Genomic DNA, 24,347 nt, shown 5'->3' on the forward strand with positions numbered 1-24,347 from the left:
AAATAAATAAATATTTTTCTTAAGCACAGTGGCACAGTGCACACCTGCATGTGTGACACCTTGGGTTTGATCCCTATCACCACTATCCAAAAAGATAGCTTCTTATTGTTAATGCCATTATCTCAGCCTGTGAGATAGTATAGTTCATAAGGTGCTTGCCTTGCATGTAGCAAACCTGCATATAATTCCCAGAGCCCTTCCAGATGTGATCCTGGAACATTGATCAAGGATAAATCCCTGAGCACTATTGGGTGTTGATGAGGAGGAGGAAATAAGGAGGAGGAGGAGGAGGAGGAGGAGGAGGAGGAGGAGGAGGAGAAGGAGGAGGAGGAGGAGAAGGAGAAGGAGGAGGAGGAGGAGAAGGAGAAGGAGGAGGAGGAGAAGGAGAAAAGAGAACAACAGCATCTATGAGGACATGATGACGATCTTTCACATGTAAATGATAAATTTGAGTAAGAAAGATCATTCCAATCTCAGGGAAGAATGTCCTTCAAGTTTCCCTTTTATCAAACTATTCTAAATATTAATAATTTCTTTAATTCTGAAAATGTCTGTTGTGTATCAGTATTGATAGTAGTATTGATGTGTTGATACACATGACATGTGTCATCTTAAATTATCTTGGCTGCCTTGTCAAGTAAGTGTGATTGTTTTCACCTTACAGATGGGAAAACTGCAACCGAGAGGTACAGTGACAAGGTTATCCATTCAACTATCCAGCCACTCCAAAGATGATGTATTGAGTACCTAAAACATGCCAGATACTATATTAAATGAAATACACTCAATACAAGATGAATAATAGAGTCCTTCTCCAGGGAAGCGTATGTTCTGGGATGGAAATCGAAGAGCCAACAGTTACTGGTGATTACAGGGAGCCAGGATGTGTTAGTGTGCTGTGGGAATACCTCAAAAATATATCTAGGGCTGGAGCAATAGCACAGTGGGGAGGGTGTTTGCCTTGCACGTGGCTGACCTATGTTCGATCCCCAGCATCCCATATGGTCCCCTGAGCGCCGCCAGGGGTGATTCCTGGGTGCAGAGCCAGGAGTGACCTCTGTGCATCGCTGGGTGTGACCCTAAAAGCAATATATATATATATATATATATATATCCTAGCCTGAGGGTCATAGAAGCTTCTCCAAGCTGACATCTAAGCTAAGACTTGGAAGGTGAGTAGAAGTTAGCTAGGTGAGGGCAGCGTAAGGTGAGGTAAGGAACTGTATCTAGGCTGTTGGAGGATTGTGGTGCCTGCTTTGGCAAAGAACTAAAGACCTGTTCACTATGGAATGGGTCCATCAATAGAAAAATTGTCTATAGATTAGGTAGAATGTAAATTGGGAGACTGAAGTGGTCAGTTAGTCCCAGAATTGAAGAACTGCCTTTTTAATGCTGCCTGGACTCCTGGAGGCATTTGTTCCTGTCTTGGCTTGACTTGGTCAGGATTCAGGCCAGGATTCATTCCTGTGGATGCAGTGCCCTCTAGTGTCCATAGCTCATCTTGCAGTCTCCATCTCAGCAAGGAGTGCTCCCACCAGAACCTAGGAATCCTGATTAGATACCCTATACTGGACACTAGGATAAATAGCTTTATTTAGTGAATACTTAATTTAGTGAATACGTAATTTACGTACTGAATTTGGGTTCCTGATCCTCAAAAGCTTCGGCTGTAGAAGAGGCAATTACATGTGAATAGACAATGCTGAGAGCAGGAGAAAAGATCATGGAGGAGGGGGCAGGGCAGGTTTCTAAAGGGTTACAAGCTCCGATCTGACTTGTGAAGAACAAGAGAGAGCTGGAAATGGGAGTGCGGGGTTGGGGAAACTCCTTTTGGACAGTGGGTGACACAGGCAGAGAAGAGACTGGAACATCAGAGAGTAGCAGAAAAGCATTATAAGCATTCTGAGTGGAACCCAGGTTGGAGATGGGGGAGGGAGCAGAGATTGATTGGAGCTGGGGGATGGGGACCAGCTAACCTCTGATTCATAGTAGACCCTCCTTGATAGAATCACAAAATGAATTCCCTCTCCTCTGGGGATTATAAACCCACCTGGGGAACAAATGAAAGCATCGCTCTCCCCAGAATCATGCTCTTTCTCTTTAATATGTTTCATACAATGTCTTCAGAGACATTTTCTCACCCCCCCCCATGCCAATCAAAGGGCCAAATTACTCTTATTATAAATATGGCAACTTATCATGGCCTCTGAGTCTCTCAATCAGTGTTCTTCTCCTACATCTCCACTCTGTTCTCCCACCTTGGTGTATGTTTCCCTTGGTTTCTTTGAAGTTTCTGGAAATATCACCTTGGGTCCTTTGTCCAAGTTTTTTTATTCTGTGTAGAATACCCTCCTTATGCTGCCTTCCACTTTGGGTTCAGCTTAATTACATTACATGTTGAGTGGCTGTCACTTCTCATTTAGCTATAGTCCCTTGAGAGCAGAATGTTAAGGACACTGAATCACTGCTACACTTGGACTACAGGCTCTGTTGAATAACTGAACGGAGACCTTATCAGTGTCCTGTGGTCAGCTGAGTTCCTCACTCACAGCCTTTTTTCTGTTTCAGCCCCTGATGGAGCATCATCAGTCTGTTCAGTATGCTCGATGTGCCTAAAATTCAAGAATGACACAAATTCAAGAGACATTTTTTGGGGCTGGAGTGATAGCACAGCGGGTAGGGCATTTGCCTTGCATGCGGCTGACCTGGATTCGATTCCCAGCATCCCATTTGGTCCCCTTAGCACCGCTAGAAGTAATATCTGCGTGCATGAGCCAGGAGTAACCCCTGTGCATCACTGGGTGTGACCAAAAAAGCAAAAAAAAAAAGAAAGACATTTTTCTAAAAATCCCCCCCTCCCCCGGTGCCCAAATTAATTGGGTTCCCTGTGGGTCTTTTCTGCTTTCCTGAGAGAAAAACTAAGACTTTTTTTTTTGTTTGTTTTTGAGCCACACCCAGAAGTGTTCAGGGGCCATGCCTGACTGTGCTCCAGGGACCAAATTTGGTGCTAGGACTTGAATCAGGGTGATGACTACAGCCACAGCCCCATGCTTATCAAGTGCCTTAATTTTTGTACTAACTCTCTGGCCCTACAGCTGAGACTTAATCATGCATACATGAGTCTTACCGAATTCTCACAAGAACCCACAAGGTAGGAATTGCCAATTATGTTTAGCCTCAGAGTATTGCTCAGATGAACTTGGAGCTAGCTTGACCAGGCTCCAACATATATGCTCTTTGTTTCATGAGAGAGGATTTAGGGGCTTATCCCAGATTACATAGCATCATCATCAAGAGTAGGAATAGAATTTCTGTCTCTCATATTCTGTCAGGTCAAGAAGAGGTCTGGCCAGAGGTGCAAGTTCTTAAGGAAATAACTGCAGATGAGCATAAGGACTGCCATAAGCACTGAGGATGTTGCAGGAGAGGGAAAAAGCAGGGATAGAGGCCAGAGCCCTACAATCTAGGGGGGACTTTAGGATGTCAGCAAGAAGATGGGATGCCACAGAAGGCCCACGATGTGTTGGTCCAGAGAGCTTATCTCACTCAGATGCCTTGGCTTTCTTGAGAGGAACCAGCTGCCCCAGTAGGGAAGCAGGAAGACAGGAAGGCTGGACTGTAGCTTGTCAACTCTTATTCCTTCTGGATCACTGGCTTCTTGGCCCCTCCCAGGGCCACCTTCTGCTCAGAGCAGCCAGGAACTGGGGCTTTGGAGCAACGAAGGGAAAGGTTGACTTTAAGGTGCTTTTATGGTACTCTTTGGAAACCCTACATCCTTCAGTTTCTCACAATTCTGTCCTTTCTCCAGGTGCCCTTTCTCACTGTGGAGAGAGATTATTATAGTAGGTAGGTGGAGAGGTGCTGCATTCTAGTTTGGCTGGCTGTATGAATTTAACTAACACCTTTTCCCTCTCTAGGCCTCATTTTCCCTTATCTGTAAAACCAGACGGGGCAATTTCCTTGGAAGAGCAGGCTCTCAATTATGAATGGCTGTTTTGGGGGCTTTTTTCCTTTTCTCCCCATGCAGACTTTCTCTTATCCAGTCTAGAAAACACAGAAGAGGGGAAATTTATTGTACACTGCTAAAACTTCTTGTCTGAGGGCTCATCTTGAATTCTCAAAATGGGTCACTGTCACTGTCACTGTCCTCCCGTTGTTCATCGATTTGCTCAAGCGGGCCCAGTAACATCTCCATTGTGACAATTGTTACTGTGTTTTGGCATATCGAATACGTCACGGGTAGCTTGCCAGGCTTTGCCATGTGGGCGAGATACTCTTGGTAGCTTGCTGGGCTCTCCGAGAGGGGTGGAGGAATCAAACTCGGGTCGGCCATGTTGGCCGCTTGCAAGGCAAATGCCCTACCTGCTGTGCTATCACTCCAGCCCCTCAAAATGGGTATTTGAATTTTTCTGGTGCATCCCAAAACAATAACCAGTATCTTTTACTGTGCTATTTATGAGGGCCTTAATGGAAAAAGTCTGTGGAACAATATCTTTATTCCCATATGGCCAGAACACATACCAGAACTGGGAATTGCCATCTCAGGTCCTAGTCTTGGGAGGTCTGCCCCTTATTAACTGTATTATCTGTGCCAAGTTAGATATTGTATTTCCAGTTCAGTTTTCTCTTGAGAAGGATAGCGCTAGTGACGTGTACTAGACTGGAAGAAGTACAAAAGGTGGACACAGGATTCCCAACCTGCGGATTAAACCAGAGAAATCACTGTGGCTCTCAAAGTGACTTCCTTTTTCTAGGAGTTTGTTGCTCTCCTGAGGGATAGGGGAAGAAACAAAGTTTCCAGTTGCAGTCTGGCCTGCAGCCCAGCTGGCCTGGCCCTGCCCCCTTAGTTCCTCCTTCTAGGGAAGGACTGGGAAGGAGAGGGTGGTGACACCGTAGAGGCACTGCTTGGGCCAGGAGCCTATCAACTGTACTGGTCCAGACCCATGGACCTTTCTAGGAAGAACAGCAGGTAGGAACTTCCATCCTTCTCCCCTTGCGGCCTTCCCTCCTGGTCCAGGCTTGGACCTGGGCCTGGTCCCTGGGCTGCTCATTCAGCAGCCTCTTGACTTCCTGGTTACTGACTTCCCTCTTACAGTTGGAGGCCTTTGGCTTGGGGGAAGGAACCACCTTAAATGGGTGACTCCAGGGGCATCTGGCTAAGCAGACTGTCAAATCCCTGGAGTCCTGAGCAGGCCTTGTTGTGGGTGTGATTGTTACCCAGCCTCACCTGATATGTTAGCCTGACCTGGAACTGCAGGCACCCAGTGGCTGCTAAGAAGCCCTGAATCCTAGGGGGCTCTGAGTCTAAGGTTTTAATGAGGTAGCAGTCAAAGACTTGGGCTGATGACTGGCACTAGAAAAATATTTCTGATCTGACAATTATTTTAGAGTCTCAGGTAAAGGAGAGAACCTCGGATTCCAAGATTCTCTGTAAGGTTCTAAGATTTGGGCAGCCTGAAATTGGCAGCAAGTGAAATAGTGGGTAGCTGACCTACCTGCAGCTGCCTCTCTAAGTCTTTCCTCAGGACTCTTGAGTGGCCCTGCTCTACCTACTATCTGCCTTCAGAGCTGGTGGGGCAGGTACTGGGGGAACTGGGAGAGGGGGGCTATCTCCACTTCCCAGCATCTGCCTCATGCTGGGTAGGAAACAGACCAGCCCTTCAGCCTCAGTCCTTGCTGTTCCTTCTCCTATTGGACATTTTCTGGATTATAATCCAAGAAGCAGAAGGCAGAGGGGTCTTTGGGCCCTGCACGTGGGTTGGGGAGTGGGGTGGGAGGCAGAACATTGGCTCTGCCCTGGGCGGGGTTGCACAGCTCTGGTGTTGGAAGCAGACTCCTACTCCAGCCCCACTGGTCTCTGGCCTCCTGGGCCCAACCCTCCCATTCAACCCTGAGTCCCATCCTGTCACCATGACCACTGAGACATTGTCAGATATCCTCCACCCTTGCCCCTCCTCTCCTATACTCTGGCACTCTGCCTCTCCCATCTTCTCTCTGTGTCTTTTTGTCTTGCCTTGTCTTTTTCTTTCTTGTCTCTTTTCTGTCTCTCCCTTTCCTTGTCTCTTTTGGTTTCTCTCTGTCTCTCTCCCTCTCCTCCCATAGTATTTCCTTCACCCCCATGCCCAGGCCTGGGTTCTTCTTTCGGGCCCAGTGCCTTTCCTCTCTCCCTCTCTCCCTCCCTCCTTCCCTTATTATGAGAAGTTTTCTATAATGGGGAGCCCCCATACATCTTTTCCCTTTCTCTTTCACTCCCCTTTCTTACTTGTGTGGCGTCTGGTGTGGGGAGGGCTCCCTTCCCCCTTCCCTGCTGTGGTGTCCCAGTGTCTCCGTGGCTGAGGGCCCCACGGAGTCACCTGGAACACAGGAGGCCCAGCCTAGCTCTTTTGTCTCTGCTGCCCCCTGTTGTCATTGTGCTCTGTTTGTGGTTTGAGTGCTGTCCTCTCTTTCTTGACTTTGTGGTTTTTTCTTTTTTTCTTCCTTCCTTCCTTCCTTCCTTCCTTCCTTCCTTCCTTCCTTCCTTCCTTCCTTCCTCCCTCCCTCCCCTCCCTCCCTCCCCTCCCTGCCTCCCTCCCTCCTTCCTTCCCTCCTTCCTTCCTTCTTCCCTCCATCCCTTCTTTTTCCTTTCTTCCCTTCCTCCCTTCTTCCCTTCCCTTCTTCCCTTTTTTCCTCCCTCCTTGCTCCCTCTCAACCTCCCTGCCTGCCTCTTCCTCTTCCGTTCCCTGTCCTCCACAACTTACTTCTCCCAGTCTTCCCCTTTCCTCTCCCCATTCACTCTGACCTCCTTGTCCCCATTCCCCACCTTGCCTCTCCCCTATCCCTGTCTCTCTCTGTCTCTCTTTCTCTGTTTCTCGCTGTCTCTCAGGTCCACAGCGTCTCATACTCTACACCAGTATTGCTGTCCTACTCAGGTCCTTGACTCCATGAAGCTTACCCCCCCAGGCAGGCTGGCAGAGAGCAGGTAAGAGCTAGACCCACCCCTCCACCCAATTCCTCCCCCTTCCAGACAAATATGCATTGCCATTGCCAGACCTTTCCCCCACTGCTCCCAGCCCATGGAGTGATATTGGAATGAGTGTTTGCACATATGAGGAGAGTGACTGAGGGACCAAGTCAGGACCCAAACAAAACATTCAGACTCTGTAGTTCTTCCCTAGATGCATGTCCTCAAAGCAGGAGTAATGAATCTTAGAATGTAAGAGTTTGCCAGTAGGATAGGATAAGGAAGAGTATTCATAGGTAAAGGGAACTATCTCCCATATCTTTGGAGATCAATACTTTTTCCATGTTAATTGGAAAATAAATTTTACCTTTTCTAACTATAGTGCAATAAAAAGGGAATATAACAATAGCAAAAAGCCTGAAATTTCAAAAATGTGTATGCTAAAGGGGAACTTATAATGGAATCTAGAGACTATTTAAAATAAATGTCAATAAGAATAACATATGATGCCCTAGTGGGATATGGCCATGGGGATCCCCAGAGGAAAATTTGTGATCATAAATTTTTGAGAGAAAAGATAGCTTAAATCAAGTAAAATAGCTATTCCTCTCAAAAATCTAGAAAAAGAACAACCAAAAGGAAGCAGGATAAAGTAATAACAATACATAAATCAAAAACTTAATGAAATAGAAAACAAAAGAGATGGTAAACTAAGAGCTGATTTTTTAAAAAGATCTATACATCACATAGACCACCACGTGGCAGATATGACTAAGAAGGAAGAAAACATAATATAATAAGGTACGATAAAAAAGATTTATCCATAGATTCTGAGAAAACCAACAAAGAGATAAGAAACTGTTTTTACAATACTTTTGTACCAATAAATCTGAAAATCTAGATGAAATTTTCCTTTTTATTAGGGAAATGTAAATCACAAGATGACTTGGGGGGTCACATTAACTTCTGAATAGAGCAATAGAGAAGGGGTTAAAATGATGGTCAAAATGTTTTCCTCATTTGCAAGTGAGAGCGCTGGGTATTGTATGGTCCACTGAGGAAACCCCAAGTATTTCTCTGGTAGTAGCCCTGGAGATACCATCTGATGTGTCCCCTCCAATAAAAAACAAAACTTCTCTTCTCAGAAATGGTACTGACCTGGTCAATATGATGGAAGTTCTAGTTTAATGAAAGTTATATCAAGTCTTAAAAGATCCAATAATATAAAAAGATGACTGCATCCAAATTCATTTTAGGAGATAGGTAACTGAACAGATTGAGACAAAAAGGGAAAAATGATACTCTCATTTCATATATTAATAGAGCATTAAATATTTTTAAATACATTGTTCCCAAACAGTATTAAAAGAAGACAAATGAAGTCTTGTCTCAGTGTAGAGATTGGCAAATATTACAAAATCTGTTATTGTAATTAAATATATTAATTGATTAAATAGAAAAATATATATCTATTGTCATTAAAACTACAAAAATCCGGGGCCAGAAAAATAGTACAGAGTGCAGGATATTTGTCTTTCTCAAAGTTGATCCAAGTTCTATGCCTAGCACGCATAATGTTCCTCAAGCCCTGCCACAAATGATCCCTGAGTACAGACCTAGGAGTAAGCTCTGAGCACCCCTGGGTATGGCCCCAAAACAAAACAAAAAAACTACAAAATTATTGATAAAATTTCACATCTTTCCTTGATTTTAAAGCTCATCATTTTAGTTACCTCTTTCTGCATGGGAAATTTGTTACATAGCAATACTTACCTTGTACAGTAAACTAGAAATCATTGAATACTTCCTTAAATGGTAAAGATTTTTTTAAATTAGAACCCAATGACAAAACATCCAATGTAACCATAACAGTGAAGCAAGCACTAGATAAATTTCCATTTAAATCAGGAATAAGAAAAACGGATAATTGCTAACCCTACTGCTGACAATTTTGTTTCTGGAAGTTTTAGCCATGAGATTTAAAAATTAATCCAAGGAGGGTGCTTCTCAGGGTGAGTTCATAGGCAAAACACCTTCCTTGCAAGCCTGATGCCAGCTAGACCACAAGTTTGATTCCTGGCACCACCCCTCATGCCTGACCACAATCCCAGTGACTATGCTGTTTGGGGTCCTCAGGGCCAACTCCAGTCATCTCAACAAAGGGAAGGGAAAGGGTAAAAATTTAATAGGAAAGAAAACTATATGTAAAAATGAGTGTCCTGATGATAGGTCAAATGTGACCCTGGTTGCATCAACATTGAGAACAAAGGGAATGACAAAGTAAAGGGAGAAGGGAAAGAAATAAGTTGCAAACATATTAGAAGGAGCAGAATTAGCATTATTTGTATACAATATGATCGTCTATTTAAATAATCAAAGAAAAAAAGGAAATATTTATTAAATAGGAAAAATTAGAGAAATGTGTACATAAAAATATACATCCAAACCCATTATCTTCTATAAATACTAGCAATATTTAGAGGATACAATAGTAAAAAAAATTCCATTTATAATCACACACAAAAATAAAATTCCTAGGAATTAAGCCAGAGAGATAGTACAAGGCATTAAGGCACTTGCATTACCTGACCCTGGTTTGATGCCAGGTTAAGTCCAGATCCTCACATGTGCACTCACACTGAGTTACAACTCCAGCTATTTTAAAATTTTTTAATTTAATTTTTATTTAATTTTTTAAATTGAATCACAGTAAGATATGCAGTTACAAGTTGTTCATGATTGGGTCTCAGTTATACAATAGTCCAACCTTCATCAGTGTGTATTTCCCATCACCAATGTCTCCAGTTTCTCTCCCATCCTCCCCCCTGACCACCTCTATGGAGTATAAAGTTCATTTGGAAAAGTAAATGCTCATAAATTGCCAAGAAAATGTTGAAAAAGTAGAACAACGAAGGAAGAATGTGCCCTACCAAATACAAAAACTTACCATAAGAAGTCATAAAGAGACCCCCCTTCAAAAAAGGAGCCAGAACAATAGTACAGGGTGGGGGTAAGACTTTGAATGCTTTTGACCTGGGTTCCATTCCCAGCACTGAATATGGTCTCTCCAGAATCACCCAGAGTGATCTCTTTCTTTTTTGCCTTTGGTTTTTGGGCCACACCCCACTGTGCTTAGGGTTTACTCTTGACTTTGTGCAGAGGACCATATGTGGTGCCAGGGATAGAACCTGGATCAGCCGCGTGCAAGGTAAATGCCCTACCCACTGTACCCACTGTACTATCACTCCAGCCCAGAACTGATCTCTGAGCAGAGTCAGGAGTAAGCCCTGAGCACACTGAGTGTTGCCCAGAAACAAAACAAAACAAAAAAACTTACCATAGAACTATACTAACTATAAATACATCCCAGAAACAGCAATATAAAAATTGGAACAAAACAATTTAGAAGCAAACCTATGGAGATTTGATTTATGATAAAGAACTCACTTCAGATCAATGAATTAGTATGAACTCAGTAGGGATGGAACCTTTTGGCTTATCATTTAGGATCGAAACTAAGACTCTGTATATATTTAAAAAAAACCATAAAATTCAAAGGCAAAAAATTAAACAACTGTGAGAGTACCTTAGGAGGACAGAAAAACCTTTCTGAGCATGACTTAAAAACCTAAAAAACAGGCTGGACAAAATGCTTAACTGGCTGGAGCCCATATCTTACATGCTCAGGGTCCTGGGTTGAATCCCTGGCATGAAGTAGCCTCCTGAGCATTGCTAGGTTTAACTTTAGTGGGTGCTAGAGATTCTAGGGAGACACACACACACATGCACATACAATGTGAACAAGAACCCAGAAGCTATAAAATAGTGATAATTTTGGCTTCTTTAAACTTAACTTCTGCATGGAGATATATCCTATACATAAAGTTATAACATATACATAAAGTTATAACATAAGCAGTAGTATAAGAGAAAGTATTTGCTTCGTTGCTTTCAGGCAAAGGTGAATTTCTCATCTGTATATATAATGTCTCCTGGAAATCATTAAGAAAAAGGTATGCAACCCATTTAAATGGAGAAATAACATAGTTTGAACATTCAGAAAAGAAACAGACAGCTAATGGGCTGGAGAGATAATACAGCAGGTAGGGAGCTTGCCTTTTATGTGGCTGACCCAGGTTCAATACTTGGCACCCCCAAGCACTGCCAGGAGTAATTCCTGAGTGCAGAGCCTGAAGTAACCTCTGAGCATTGCTAGATGTGACCCCCAAAACAAAAATAAAAATAGACAGCTAATAAATGAGAAAGGATGCTTAAACGTACTAGAAGCAAAAGAAATGTAACTAAAGAAATGTAACTAAAACCAGAATGAAGTACTATTTACTAATTTTTAGTACCCCAAGTAAAGAATTGAAATGATTGTGAAGAAACAGAAGCTTTCTATGGTGTGTATGTAGGTGCATACCTGTGCATGTGCATGTGTGTGCTTGTGTGTGCGTGCTTGTGTGTGTGCCTGCGTGTGTGAGTGTGTTAAGCAAGAAAGATTTTATTGAAATTTAGAAAGATGTGAGGGGAGAAAAAGGGATTAGTCTTCCACAGAGAGCACAGGACTCTCCAGAGTGGAAACAGGCAAGCAAAGAAACACAGACAAGTGAGATATGTGTTCAAAGGAGAATACAGGCTTAAAGAGCAAGTCACTTTCTTTGTTTTGGTTGAAGTACAGATTGGTCCCATTTTTCTCTACGGTTCTAGATAGACCCCATTTGAACAGCTACAGACCTCAATGCCAATCACAAACATAAGCCATACTGTGCATGGTCTTTATCACATGGTCTTATAGGATAGTATTCTCAAACAACTCTTAATTAAAAAGGTGCATGATGGTTGTTTCTCAAAACAAAGACAGAATTTTATGAGTAAAAATGCTCTTTATTTTTTATCAATATTCAAAACAAAGTGGACATTCCTTTAACCCATCAGTGCAGCTTTAAGACATCTACCCTTCAAAACTACTTTTAGGTCTGGGGAGAGAACTTGCCTCATCTCTCCCATCTGTGTTCATCACCAACACCACACATACACACATACACACATACACACACACACACACCTACTTATGGGTGTTTGCATGTGAAGATGTTCACTGGAGCATTGTTTGTAATAGTGAAAAATTAAAACAGGCTACAAATCCTTCACTGGGAAACAACTTTGCCCTCATGCAGATCAAAAGCAAGCAAACAAGCAAACAAACAAACAAACCCCAAGATATTTTGACATGGAAAAATCTCCAAAAGCAAGTAGAAAAGCAGAAGAACAAGACTTAGAATATGTTCACATTCTTTTAAAAGAAAGCTATGCTCCATAGTAGCAGTAGAAACATATATATCTGTGTTGTAATTTCAAAATCACTGACCTTCTCCTATGTGCCATTTCCCTGTTTTCACTAACTCATTTCTCTACTCTACTCCTCTATGTAATCTCCTGTATCCGGTATTCAGATCTTGCTTTTCTTTTTAATACTACCTCATTCATTTACAACAAGCATTTGCCCTGCTTACTCTTGGGTAGGCCTTGTGCTGAATAAATTGCATCTCAGTCTGTTGTAAGGAAGCTCAAATCCAAATGGGAAAAAGTAATATATACAAGACAGCATATTGTGGTTTGCAATGGGGCAAAAGAAAGCTCAGAGGATTCCCAGAAGAAACGCACTTAATTCTATCTGGAAGTCATGGATGGTTTCCTACAAGGGGGTTATTTATCTTGAGGCTTAAAAAGAGTCGTAGCTTTCTTTCATTCCCCCAAACCCACTGGAAATGGTGTTTTCTACCCTTTGTCTCTTCCAAGCAGGAAAACGTAGTGCGAGTTAATAGTAGTTGAATCAGTCCTTTCCTCGAGTTCAAATTATGCCATTTACCAACTCTATAACTTCTGAGCCTCTGTTTTCTAATTTGTCAAGTGAGGATAATGCCTCTCAAGATTTATTTTAGGATTGGAGATGAAACACTTTTGGGTAACTATTAACTCTTGAAGGGCAGAGGCAGATAACCCTAGAACCAATATGTAACATTGGATTGGATCATATCTAAAAGCTCTATTCATCTGGGGATGGTTCTGGGTAGAAAAGAATGGATATAGTGCAACTTTGGGATAAGGTAGCTGAGAATAGTATGTGAGATAGAGGGGATTGCACCATAGGAAGAGAGAGACAGATTCCTGTTGTCAGTTTGAGGTAACATAGGAAGGAAAGTAGTGGGTGGTCACCTGTATAAATTGAGCCCATATTAGAAGTTCTGGCCTTATTCTACAGATACCTTCTCCCAACTTCAGGGAAATGAAGCATGGTGGAACAGTGGCTGAATCTATGCCAACATATCTCAATTTATATACCAGTTCTTTTACTCACTAACTGGGTATACCTATAAGCCAATCACTTTACATATATGAACCTAGTTCCTTATATGTTTAAAAGAATGCAAAACAACCAATTTCATGGATTTATTTTTATATTTTATATTTTGAAAAACACCATGCAGTGCCTAGGTTTTACTCTTGGCTCTGTGCTCAGGGATGACCCCGGCAATACTTCATGGGCCACGTACAGTGTCAGGGACAGAACTGGGATCTGCCATGTGCAAGGCAAGTGTTCTAATCCCTGTTTTATCATTCAAGCTCCAGTGGATTCATTTTTTGAGGAGTGAATGACATCATTTAGGAAATTCACTTTGATAAGTGCCTGGAAATTATTGAGTATTTAAAAAATGGTAGCTTTTATTAGTAGTTGTTTCAATAGGCACTTGTAGAGTTTTGCTGTGACCAAAGGTTATATTGCATAATGGTTCTTGCCTTCTGCAATTTCCTCATCAGTTGGCTGAGGAAGATCATGACAGAGGAGATCACTGGGAGTGTGGAAGAACAAAAGAAAGGATTAGCTCTGATAGGGCTGGTGCAGGTCACTGCAGCCTAGATGCTAGTGCTGAGAATAAGTAAGATTTAGCCAAGGACAAAGGATCAAGTTTGAAAGAGAATTCCCAGCAGAAGGAAAAATAGCACATGCAAAAGTGCCTGAAATTATTGAATAAAGCCAGAAGTTTTTAATCCGAGGTGCATAGTTTCCATATGGGCCTCAGAGGGCCCATGAAACTCCTGAAATGTAATGCAAAACTTGTATATGCAAGCCTATATGCATTTTTGGTAAGGAAGGCTGCCCATGGTTTTCACTGAATGTATAAGTGTTTATATTCCCTTCAATAGGATGAGAACCATGTTGGTAGCATGGTATAATGGGGTTGGATTTTGAATAGGAGATAAATTTGGTAAAAATCATTGTTTAAGAAATGCCACACTTGAGAAAGGGACCCTCATTCACTGCTGGTGGGAATGCCGACTGGTTCAGCCCTTTTGAAAAACAGTATGGACGATTCTCAAAAAATTAGAAATTGAGCTCCCATTTGACCAGGCAATACCACTCCTGGGAATATATCCTGGAGAGGCAAAAAAGTACAGTCGAAATGACATCTGCACTGCTATGTTTATTGCTGCACTGTTCACAATAGCCAAAATCTGGAAAAAAAAAAACCCGAGTGCCTGAGAACAGATGAATGGTTAAAGAAACTTTGGTACATCTACACGATGGAGTACTATGCAGCTGTTAGAAAAGATGAAGTCATGAAATTTACATACAAGTGGTACTACATGGAAAGTATCATGCTAAGTGAAATGGATCAGAAAGAGAGGGACAGACACAGAAAAATTGCAGTCATCCGGGGAACATAAAGTAACAAAATAGGAGACTAACACCCAAGAATAGCTGAAATAAGAACCAGGAGGTTCACTCCATGGCTTGGAGGCCAGCCGCACATGCTAGGGGAAAAGGCAGCTCAGATAGAGAAGGGAGCACCAAGTAAAGGGTGTTGGGAGGATCCTTCCAGGATGGGAGATGCATGCTGAAGTAGACTATAGACCAAACATGATTGCCACTCAATGCCTCTTTTTCAAACCACAGCACCCAAAAAGAGAGAGAGAACAAAAGGGAATACCCTGCCACAGAGGCAGGGTGTGATGGGGGGATGGGGTTGTGGGAGGGATACTGGGATCATTGGTGGTGGAGAATGGGCACTGGCGGAGGGATGGGTACTCGATCAGTGTATAACTGAAACCCAAGCACAAAAATTTGTAAGTCTGCAACTGTACCTCATGGTGTTTCACTAATAAAAATTAAAAAAAAAAAGAAATGCCACACTAAATAACCAAAACCAAACAACTAAAGAAATGATGCACTAGCAATCAATAGAAAAATGTGTTGTGTACATGGAGAGAACCTTAAAGACTTACTCTGAAGTATGGGCATAAAACTGGATTTGAGAAAGTCTACCATGTTGCACAACTCCTGTCGTCATTGTTCACATAGAAGCATATTAATTTCAAATTATGAAATATAAATCCTTTGAGAATTATTAATGAGAAAGATCCAGTAGAAGTCTAGGAAAGAAAGAGGGAAGTCAAAAATGTTGTCCTTCGTAGAGAGACTTGAGTCCAGGAAGAGAAGGGAACTTCTGTTGATACCCAGCATCCAAAGTCATCTTTCTCAGACATAATTACCAACTTCCATCCTACTTCTGGTTCCCAGAAATCCTGAAAAACACCGCAGGTACTAATTTCTCTGTGGATCTTGGAGAAGAATTATTTCTGGTTTTTGTGAAGACAGTAGTGTTTGAATCATCATTCAAAGTCCATAAAGTTTTTAAGAGAGCTGTGGAGATAACTCAGTGCTCTGAGTTATTTTTACATGTAGGAGGCTGTGATTCCATCCCTGGCATCACATAAGCACCACTGGTTGTGACTCTGAGCATAGAGAAGGAGTAGTCACTAATTACCACTACCACTGGGTTGTGTGACCCCCAAAACCAACCCTCAAAAAAAAGATAGTGCTCACTTCAGCAGCACATATACTAAAATTGGAACGATACAGAGAAGATTAGTATGGCCCCTGCGCAAGGATGACACACAAATTCGTGAAGCGTTCCATATTTTTAACTTGGCCCCTTCCTCAAAAAAAAAAGATAGACAGGGGAAGATGCACTGGGAGTGTTCATAATGGTCATGAGGTGGAAGAGGCTATGACTAAACATTGGAAGGTGTGGAGGTTAAACACACATCAAACAGTTTTTGGGGTTCAGACTTCTTTCAACCTTCTTTTTTGTGGTAGAAAGCTAGACTGCTATGAGCAGTTCTTGAGTAGAGGAAGTGACGTGAACAATGAGCAGTTTATAAAGAATGAGGGCTAAGGAAGATTATTGCCAGGAGAGAGAATAATTAAGGTAATGGCTGTGAGAATAAAGCATGGGAGATGGATTTGAGGGGTAGCAGGGAAGAAGAAAAGAGACAAGTCAGAAAATAAAAAGATCATGGCAGAAGTAGAGGTGAAAATGTTTGAGGATGAACATCCTAGAAAGTTTCAGTGTACTATTGGCTTGCGAATAGATTCAGTCATTCAATATATATTTACTAAGTGATATGTTCTGTGCCAAGCATTAAGGATAGAGCATCAAACAAAACTGATGTTTTTCCGGATGGATGTTACAGTGGGCAAGACAGAAAATAAACAACAAAGCATGTATGTTGAAAGTGACTAACCCTAAATCTATTTGAAAGAAGGAATGGCAAGAGCAAAGGCCCTAAGCCAAGAGCATATTTGTTATTTTACAGTAGGACCGGAGAGTGAACCAGGGGCTCAGGGAGTACAAAATAAGTTGAAGAGGGAGGAGAAAATCAGGGCTTTGAAAGTAGTTTAGGACATAGAATCTGCAGGATTGGGTGGTTGACCTGCTAAGGGAGAAGGAAGAGATGACTGGGTAGGTGGAGTGCCTTTCACTATGATGAGTCATGCAGTGGCAATATGTTGAATTAGAGATTACATGAGCTAGAGATCACATGAGCTCTGAAAACCTTTTAAAGACCAGCCTGGTAGAGTAGCCCAGTGAGCATTTAAGTTTGATAAATCTTGGACTGAAATTAAAAAAAAAATCTAGAGACACCCTAGCCATGTCTGAAATCATGTAATGGAATGAACTTGCCTGTAAACCATGTGTGGAATGAAAGGAAACTCCTTTCAGAATAAAATTGGGAAAAGGCTACCGACAGCTAAGGAGCAGAAGAGGAAGAAGAGATAGGGGTAGTCAGAGAAGTAGGAGAAAAACCAGTAGGGGCGGGCTCATGAAAGCAGGGGCAGGAAAGAAGAGTCCATGCACAGAAGGGATGTTAGGAACAGCCAATTTCCAGCTAGGGAAAGAGGCAAATGGAAAAGAATCTGTTAGCTTAACTATTGGGAGGTCCTGGGCAACCTTTCTAGGCGCAGTTTCCGTGATGTGGTTGGGTGCATAAAGCAGATTGTGGTAGGTTGAAGAGGCTGTGGGAGGTATTGAAGTAGAGATGGCCAGTGGAGACAAATTTCTTAAGATGCTTAGCTGTGAAGAGAAGGACAGTATTGCTAAAGGGAAATGTGGGGGCATATTGAGGGTTTTTATTTGCAGATGGGAGAAACTTGAGCTTCTATAAATATTGGTAGGAAGGAGGCAACCGAGAGGGAGAGGTTTGAAATACCAATACCGGAAGGAGAGGGGGTAATTGTGTGGAGGTGGTAGCTGGGGCTTACTCCAGAACCCAGGTGGAGAGATGGGCTTTAAATAATATAGAGACTCTTTCAGAGAGAAGGAAAGAGGGTGGGGGTGGAGGGAGGAATGTAAAGGCAATAAAAGCATTAGTGAGGGGTGGGGGAAGATGCTTCAGGAAAGTTCAAAACAACACCTGGAAATTCTGACTAAGTGTATGGTGCTAGAGCCAAGAGGAAGCAGAACAAAAAAGAAAAAGTACTTCTTTTTGGGAGTCAGGAAGAACTTCCAGCAGGAAGCAGCAACATTTGAGCTGGGTCATGAAGTTCAGCTGGAATCTCAAGAACCAAATGGTTGCACAGAAGGTAGAAGCAGAGTTAGCAGAGGCACAGAAGCATATAAAAGTTGGCCAGTCTGATGAAATAATGAGCAGCCTAGTCTGATGAAAGCGCCACAAGAGTGAGCAGAACACTGCTAACTGATAATGATTAGTGTACCAAGGAGGAAGCCCAAGATCTACCCTGTGAAAGGTACTTCCGAATACATTGACTCACACCACACCCCGCAGAATAACTAGTTGTTCCCTTAAAGATAGGGAACGAAGTCCCAGGGAGGTGAAGAAATGAACCCAATGTCACTCTGCTTATAGGTGACGGGGCTGATATTAAAACACCGACTATCTGATTTTCAAACCAATGCCTTCTCAGATAGAGAGGGGAGCACCAAGTAAAGGGTGTTGGGAGGATCCTCCCAGGATGAGAGATGCGTGCTGAAAGTAGACTCTAGACCGAACATGATTGCCGCTCAATGCCTCTTTTGCAAACCACAGCACCCAAAAGGAGAGAGAGGACAAAAGGGAATGCCCTGCCACTGGGGTGGGGTGGGATGGGGGCTGGGGGGCTGGGAGGGATGCTGGGAGCATTGGAGGTGGGGAATGGGCACTGGTGGAGGAATGGGTACTCAATCATTGTATGACTGAAACCCATGCACAAAAATTTGTAAGTCTGCAACTGTACCTCATGGTGTTTCACTAATAAAATTTAAAAAAAAATAAAATAAAGTCAATGCCTTTTCCATCTGACAGGAAAGGCCAGATGATTCCATATGGTGGGGAAGCCTTGACTGCCAAGTTGAGGAATCTAAATTTTACTCAAAAAGCATAGGGAGTCAAGGTGGGTTTCTGAACAGGAGAGTTTTGTGCTTAAAGGTGAGCTTTAGGAAGATGAATGTGGTCCAAGAGGGAGCAATTACAGGAGTAACTGCAGTGTCAGGGTGAGGAATAGCAGGGCTTTGCTGAAGTATAAGAGGGGAGTGAACAGTAGCGCTGGAAAACCATTTGTTCCTCATGACTTTGTTGAGGGATAAGAGATTTCTCCTATTACAGATGAGTAAAGGGTGGGGAGACCACTGACCCAGGACTTGAGCCCTGCTTCATGTGGTTTTGCTGACTCAGTAACTCTTTAGACTGTGTCATAGGGACCTATGAGTATGAGGAGAATATGAGTGTGTGAGTGTGACTATGTGTGTACATGCATGCTTGGATAGACAGCAGTCACTTCCCTTGTATGCCCTCTTTCTGTCTATTCCCAGTCCTCTGCTTTTCTCCATGAAGCTTTCTCCCTACTCACTGTCTCCCCCAAGCCAAGGGGTCTAGGAGCTGGGTGATAACATTTCACTAACTCCAGATTGGCTCTGCCCCTAAACAGTCCTATTGTCTGTCCATCCATCCCATGAACCTGTAACTCCACTCCAGGGACTACCATGGGCAGACTGGCTCCCTGTTGCTACGTGTTACACAGCACTCTTGGGTTGGGACTCATTCCCACAAGGACTTCTACCTGCACTACTATACTTCCATGTCTGGACCCACTGCCACCTTGGGAACTAGATTTGGTTTTCAAGCTGCTAAATCTGATTACCCATGTTTTAATTCCTTGTGGCTGCCAGGTGCCTGACCTATGTTTCAGTCCTTGCAACAATCCTGGGTAATTGACATGAGCCCCCTTCTACATATGAGTAAACTGAAGCTCACAGAAGGGCAGGAGCCGTCCTGGGACACATAGCCAGAAAACACGAATAGAACTGGATGGGAATCCGGGTTTGTTTGTTTCCAGAACTGTGGGCTTTAAACACTTCATTTCTAAGCATCTCTTATTTTTCTGACACCGATCCTTTAGGAAATACACAATGTTTTCCTTCAAAGAAGGGGTGAATTTTGAGAGAAAGTACCAAGTTCAACCTGAGGATCTGGTGTAATGAATCTGAGACTTGGAGCTCCAAGAGCTCAGGATTTAAGTCCTGATATTTCCACTCATTCAGCTGTATGACCTTGGGCAGGTTACCTCTCTGAGCTTCAAATCCCTCCCCTCTACAAAAAGTTGTTGGGAGGGATGGAGAGGTGGAAAAGAGATGAAGGCTACAAAATGCCATCAAGTATGCTGCTATTGATATTCAGATGAGGTTGGCAAACTGAAAATGGAATTTTACTGCTGGGATATGGCCTTAAGACCAAAGCCTATTTGAGGCTCAGAGTGTACAGCTGGTAAGGCTCTTGCCTTAAATGTGGCTGTGCTAGGGTTGATCTGCTGCGCTGCATATTTTCCCCTGAGCTCTTCCAGAATTGCCCTGAGTGCAGAGCCAGGAGGAAGCCCTGAGCACAGCCAGGCATGACCCCCAAACAAAACAACAGCAACAACTAAGAATATTGAAGCTCATCGGGGTGTGGGGAGGGCTCGCCCAGGAGGGTACAGTACCTGGTTCCTCTGAGACTGACTTGAATATACCCTGTATAATCAGTCACACCATGTCCTTGCCCCATCTCCCTGGTTCCAGCCCTTCTGGTATCTCCCCTGCTCTGCAAACTAATGCCTCTGCCTCTCTCTGTCACCCCCTGCCTGTGGCCTCTACCCTGCCCTTCCTGGTCCCAGGGAAGAGGAGGAGGAGGAGGAGGAGGAGACTGAGGAAGAGGAAGAGGAAGACGCTCATCAGTTCTGCTGTCCGGCCTCCGAGTGCAGTAGCCCCTCCTCTCGATAACTGAGAGGACAAGGGTCATTTTCTATGCAGAAGCAAAAGCCTTAACCAGCCCCCCCTTCCCATCCCTTGCCCCAGCGACCCTCTATAGGACTCTATGCCCTGCTTCAGGAACCAGATGGGCAAGCATCCTGCACCTTCCTCCCCCCACCTTCTTCTTGGAAGTCCCATCCTTACTGCTGTCTCCCCTGAACTCCAGTCCCTGAATTATAAAGCTGGAGTCCAGGTCTGACTAAAATGTGGGAGCCGCAAAACTTGGAGCTTGGAGCTTGGAACCTGGATCACCCCGCACCCGCACCCTGCTTGCCAGGCACTCTGGAGCCTGCAACTCCTGGAGAGGTCTGCAAATGACATCCAAGGACCTACCTCTGTTCTCTGTGAGCACAAACAGAGATGCTGGGTGCCTAGGGCCCTGATGACTAGATGGGGGCGGGATCAGTCTGCCTAGTTCTCTATTGCTTATCCTGTTGCTATGGCCATCACTATTCTTTTTCACTGCTTAAGGCCTTTGCACCATGTCCCCTGCCACTCCCATAGTGCTCTCTGTACATATGATCAAGAGGAAAGGTTTTTTTAATGCTTGTTGCTGTATTCAAAGGAATTTCCATCAATAAAAGCTGATCTCTTCTCTCTGTCTGAAGTATGTTACATCTCACCCTTGCTTCAGTCTTCCTGTCATGACCGGGGCCTTCCCTTCCTTCCAACCCAGGGCAGAGATGGGGCTAGTAGCAAGGGTAGGATTTAAATTATGCCTCTATCAACACTCGTAAGGCACTCAATAATGGGATGGACAATGTAGTGTTCCCCCTATGGGTATGCCAGTGCCTTCTTCAGCCTGAAGCAGCACCAGCTGACCAACTTGGACACATTATTTGACTTCTCTGATACCCAGTTTCCCCACTTAAGAGAAGTGGGTGGGGTATGTACCAGAAGATCTTCAAAGACTCTTCCAGATTCAATGTCCCAATGTCCTGTCAATATGAGGTGACAAAATTTTAAGAAACCTGTTATACAAAGATGTGGTAATTCAGTGACATTCTGTGCAAATTTATACTTCACACTATTTCCACAGTGCTATGATTTTTTGATTCACCAATCCTTTGACTTTTATTTTGTGACTACCTCTTTCAACAATTTTGATGGTGTGATTCAAATGTTCTGTGGGGTTAAAAAGTCCTTGATTCTGTGCTTTCAGGGTTCTGCTTCTACAACTTGAGAGATCTCTGAATTGGAAAGGAAGTAATTTCTCCTAGATGCAGTGATCCTAAATGTCTCCTACACCTGCCAGAAGTTGATTCTAAACCCTTGGAATTTGTAGGCCTAAGAGTGGAAGACCTTTTATGAGCTGTAGGATGCACATCTACCCTGATGTATGTTAGAAGCAAAAGCAGGAACAGTTAGATAAATCTGGGTTTACCCTCTGTTTCTGCACCTTACCTTGTAAGTTTGAGCAATTATTTTCTTCTCCCAGGAATACATTTCTTTAAAATGTATTTTATTTTAAGCACTAATGTTTAAAAAACTGTTTCAGTATGGTTTCATACACAAAAACTATAGCACCACACCCTCCACCAGTGTCCACTTCCCTCCACCATTGTCCCAGTGTCCCCCACCCACTCTTCATTCTCCCCTGTTGGACCTTTGTTTTCCTCCTTTATGCATTGAGGTTATACCTATTTACCTCTCTTGACGGTCATGAAGATATTGGCCAGAGAGAAAGCTAGTGGTCTGGTGAATGGTGAGGGCAGTGTGCACTGATGCCAGCTTCTTCTGATTAAGGCCCAGAGGAGAGTTCCTCAGTCCTTTCTTTTCTTCCTTCCTTCAGTATTCTTATCCCATTGGTCCTGTTGTTTTTACAGTGCCTCCACCCCTGTTCTCTCATTCATTTCTTCATTCGTTAAACTCATGGACTTATTCACTCATTCATATTCTCATTTGTTCTTCCCCTGCTTCCTTCTCTTCCTGTCTTCCCATACATACTATTTCAGAAGGCATTGTTTGAGCACTTGCAAAAACTTCAGTATAAACTATTGTGAGGGACTAAGTGTAAGACTGTGGCTGTGTTCTCTCTTAAATTCGCCATCGCCCAGGGAAGATGAAAAATCCTTCAGGAAAGTAGACTGAGTCAAAGAACAAAAATGATTGAGCAGTTATAGCTTCAGGAATGAGAAAAATATGCTCCTTACCTGAAGAGGAGTGAGAAACTAACCTGGGATCAGAGAAGGGGGGTGGTGTGGGGGATGACATGCTGGAAGAAGGTGAGTGAACAGGAGTAGATGGCTAGGAAGGATTTGAACAGGTGGCAGGAAGTGAGGAGGTATTACTAGAGATGGGGACAACAATCCATGGAAAATTCCAGGATCATGTTGGGGAATGGTGTGAAAATTGTTTGGTTTAACAAACTCCGGGTGTGTGAAACTCTTTAACCTGTGGCTGAGGGAGGAAAAAACATTTTCTTCATTCATCAGCTGCAGATAGATGGAGATCTGTGGGGTGAGCAAGCACAAAAATGGAAGTAAAGGGCAAGTCCAGGTCAGATGGTCACCTTCAGAGCCCTGAGTGTGTAAGACTACTGAATAGAAAAGTGAATTGGTCGAGGACCTATGCTGTGGAAGGAGGTGGAGGGCTTCTCTCATCTGGGGGGGGGGGGGGATGTGTGTGTCTATGCATAAGTGTCTGAGTATCTTGAAGCAAGGTCTACCAGGTACAACAGAAGTGGGAGACTGCACTGTTATGTGGCTAAGGGAATGTGACTGTGTCGAGTCGACTGTATGAGGTGGAGGTTCTCTGCATATGTCTGGTGGAGATAATCACAAGACTGAGTGGAAGGATTTTGAACATGTGGGTCTCTGGCTTTTAGGGTTACTGGTGTCAAGCAAACTGGTCATACAGACACAAATGACTGTTTCCTGTGGTCTGAAGAGAGCAAGGCAGCTGTTGAGCACATGGTTTGTTCTGGGCTTTGGCCTAAGCATGAAAGGTCCACAAAGACAAATTGTGCTAGGCCACTGCCTTTGGGAAACAGTGACAGGGCAAGGGAGAGGCAGTTCCAAAGAGTATATGTTAGCCTCTGATGAGGACTACCTGTGACAGGACACAGATGGGGAAGTAGCTGACCCTACTCTGTAGCTGATGGGAGAGAACAAGAAACTTTCCCCAGAGGGCTTGCCTTTGCAGAGAGTTGAGAAATTTGAAAGAGCTCTTTCAGACCAATGAAGTTAAGGAAGGGGGAAGCCATCCTGGCAGAAGAAAAAAAATGTAAGGACCTGAGAAGAGGTTTAGCAATGAGGATCAGCTCATTATAGTCTCGGTCACCTGCTATATTATAATTTGTAGAAGCTTAATGGTACAGATTGAGAGGTAGAGGGGTACTAGGCAGATTCAGGAGTCTTCTGAAGCTAAGAGGGAGGTACTGTCCAGGAAAGTAGGGGGTTTATGTTCCCATTCTACTTGACTCTGGGAAAGTTACTTTGATTTTCTGGGCCTCAGTTGGGATCTGTGAGGTTTGAAATCTGGCTGTCCTATAGGTCTACTACCCTTGTAGCCAAATCCATGACCTAAGAAGAATTAACACTTCTTCCACCTAAACTTGGCCTTTTCTATTTGCTTCTGGGTAGGTCTTTACACACTCCAAATATTTTACCAGCATGTGGTTATTTGAATGCCAATTATGAAAAGGTATGACAAGGAGAATGCAAGGACTTAACCTAGTACTGCTCAATACAGGGTGGTAGCTAAGAGTCTGAGTACTGATGTACTCCTGGATCCACTACTGATGTTCTGCTTCATGTCTCTGCATCTTAGTTTCCTCA

The 24,347-nt window shown here is 43.3% G+C and overlaps 1 protein-coding gene and 1 non-coding gene across 6 annotated transcripts in view; both read left to right on the forward strand.

The window, feature by feature from the left end:
- Positions 1 to 24,347, forward strand: part of IQSEC2 (IQ motif and Sec7 domain ArfGEF 2) — a 96,220-nt gene that overhangs the window by 43,931 nt on the left and 27,942 nt on the right. The window contains exon 3 of one of the 5 annotated variants that reach the window (XM_056130013.1): positions 6,863 to 6,958. The exons of the other annotated variants lie outside the window; for them this stretch is intronic. Within the exon in view, the coding sequence (XP_055985988.1) occupies positions 6,863 to 6,958 (96 nt within the window). The remainder of the gene's footprint in view (positions 1 to 6,862; positions 6,959 to 24,347) is intronic. 5 annotated transcript variants of the gene reach the window in all.
- LOC130038245 (U6 spliceosomal RNA) lies at positions 15,823 to 15,929 on the forward strand. Its single transcript, XR_008794624.1, has one exon. It is a non-coding gene; the product is annotated as a U6 spliceosomal RNA (small nuclear RNA).

Source organism: Sorex fumeus, unplaced genomic scaffold (genome assembly GCF_029834395.1).
Source record: "Sorex fumeus unplaced genomic scaffold, SorFum_2.1 ptg000073l, whole genome shotgun sequence".
Lineage (NCBI taxonomy): Eukaryota > Metazoa > Chordata > Mammalia > Eulipotyphla > Soricidae > Sorex > Sorex fumeus.